Genomic DNA, 1,268 nt, shown 5'->3' with positions numbered 1-1,268 from the left:
GACTGGCAAAGTCGTCAATGTTGAGCAGGCAGCTGATCGTGGGAAGAAATCACTTTCATGGGAGAAAGTCAAATTTCAGCGTTACTGCGCTGAAAAAAACCTTGAATCCAGGGGAAATAAACAAGTCTCTTCGTAAACTCAGAGGACTCATAATGCTCAGTAACAGAGGTGGACAAACCAAGATGTTGGAAGCTCACAAAGACCAACATTGATGACAACAGCCAAGAAGAAGTCATACTGCGCATACAGGGTATTGTTTGCAATGCAAGTCTTCCACCTGTGAAACGACCATTCAAAATGTAAGTATTTCCTTAACTGTGAAGCGTAAACAAGCTAAAGCATCATATAACAGAGAGTCAAAGCAGTGAAGATATCTGAAGCAATCATTAGCTTTGATGGGACTTGGGGGAACAAAATTTTCCACCATGATTGAAAACATTTACGACATACAGCACATTTTTGAGCGATCACTACCCCACAACACCATGGATGCATGGGTTCCTAGTTATTATGAAACATGCAAAGCATTGGATATGGGCAACCACTATTTCACAGACCGACGTGATATAAACGGTAATGCTCCTATTTCCTTTGGCACTGAGATCGACCCACACAATATACTTACAAACACATTGTCCAATGAATTTGTTCACCTCCTGGAAAATAAGGTTGATTATTATGAAGCGCAACAAGGAACCGATAATATTATACGGTAAGCAATGGAGCACTCAAATGATTCAAATTTGACTAATACCTCACAGATACTATGAAATCAACCCAATGAAGATACGTCCAGGAGATGTTGTGGAAGTGCAGGTATCATTCGTTGCAATACCGCTTAAGCAACAAAGATACAAAATACTGGTGGTGCTACCAGCTATCACTCTACTAGATTGCAGTCCACTACGAGTAAGCCAACATTCAGCCAAAGTACACAATGCTAACAGAAAACAGAATGCAAGTATTGCACGTCGCATGAGCAGAGGTGCTGAACCCCGTCAGGCAAGCCAATCGCTGAAGAGAAAGATTGGTTATGAAGAGGATGAAGAGCATGACGCTGGGGAGAAGTTGAGCAAGATGCGCCTGGACTGAAGGGTGCGACAAACGACTTATGCACTGGTAGTATATAATGTCATAATTTTATGAACTGCAGTCTGAGTAATTTCAAACATTGTTTTCTATTGGATACAGTCAAAGGTTGGTAGCAATAAGAAAAAAATAAAACTTGAGCAGGTGATACATCAATATCATGTGAGTTCAACTTCAAT

The 1,268-nt window shown here is 40.7% G+C and overlaps 1 protein-coding gene across 1 annotated transcript; it reads left to right on the top strand.

The window, feature by feature from the left end:
• Nucleotides 1-395: 395 nt before the first annotated feature.
• LACBIDRAFT_305664 (uncharacterized protein) lies at nucleotides 396-1,092 on the top strand (the record flags this gene model as incomplete). The annotated part of the gene is made up of 2 exons (XM_001875241.1): nucleotides 396-712; nucleotides 762-1,092. 2 exons carry the CDS (start codon nucleotides 396-398, stop codon nucleotides 1,090-1,092), a joined length of 648 nt encoding a protein of 215 aa, XP_001875276.1.
• Between the last annotated feature and the right edge of the window lie 176 nt (nucleotides 1,093-1,268).

The sequence above is a fragment of the Laccaria bicolor genome, genomic scaffold, assembly GCF_000143565.1.
Source record: "Laccaria bicolor S238N-H82 LACBIscaffold_2 genomic scaffold, whole genome shotgun sequence".
NCBI lineage: Eukaryota > Fungi > Basidiomycota > Agaricomycetes > Agaricales > Hydnangiaceae > Laccaria > Laccaria bicolor.
This window is presented reverse-complemented; position numbering and strand designations above follow the sequence as displayed.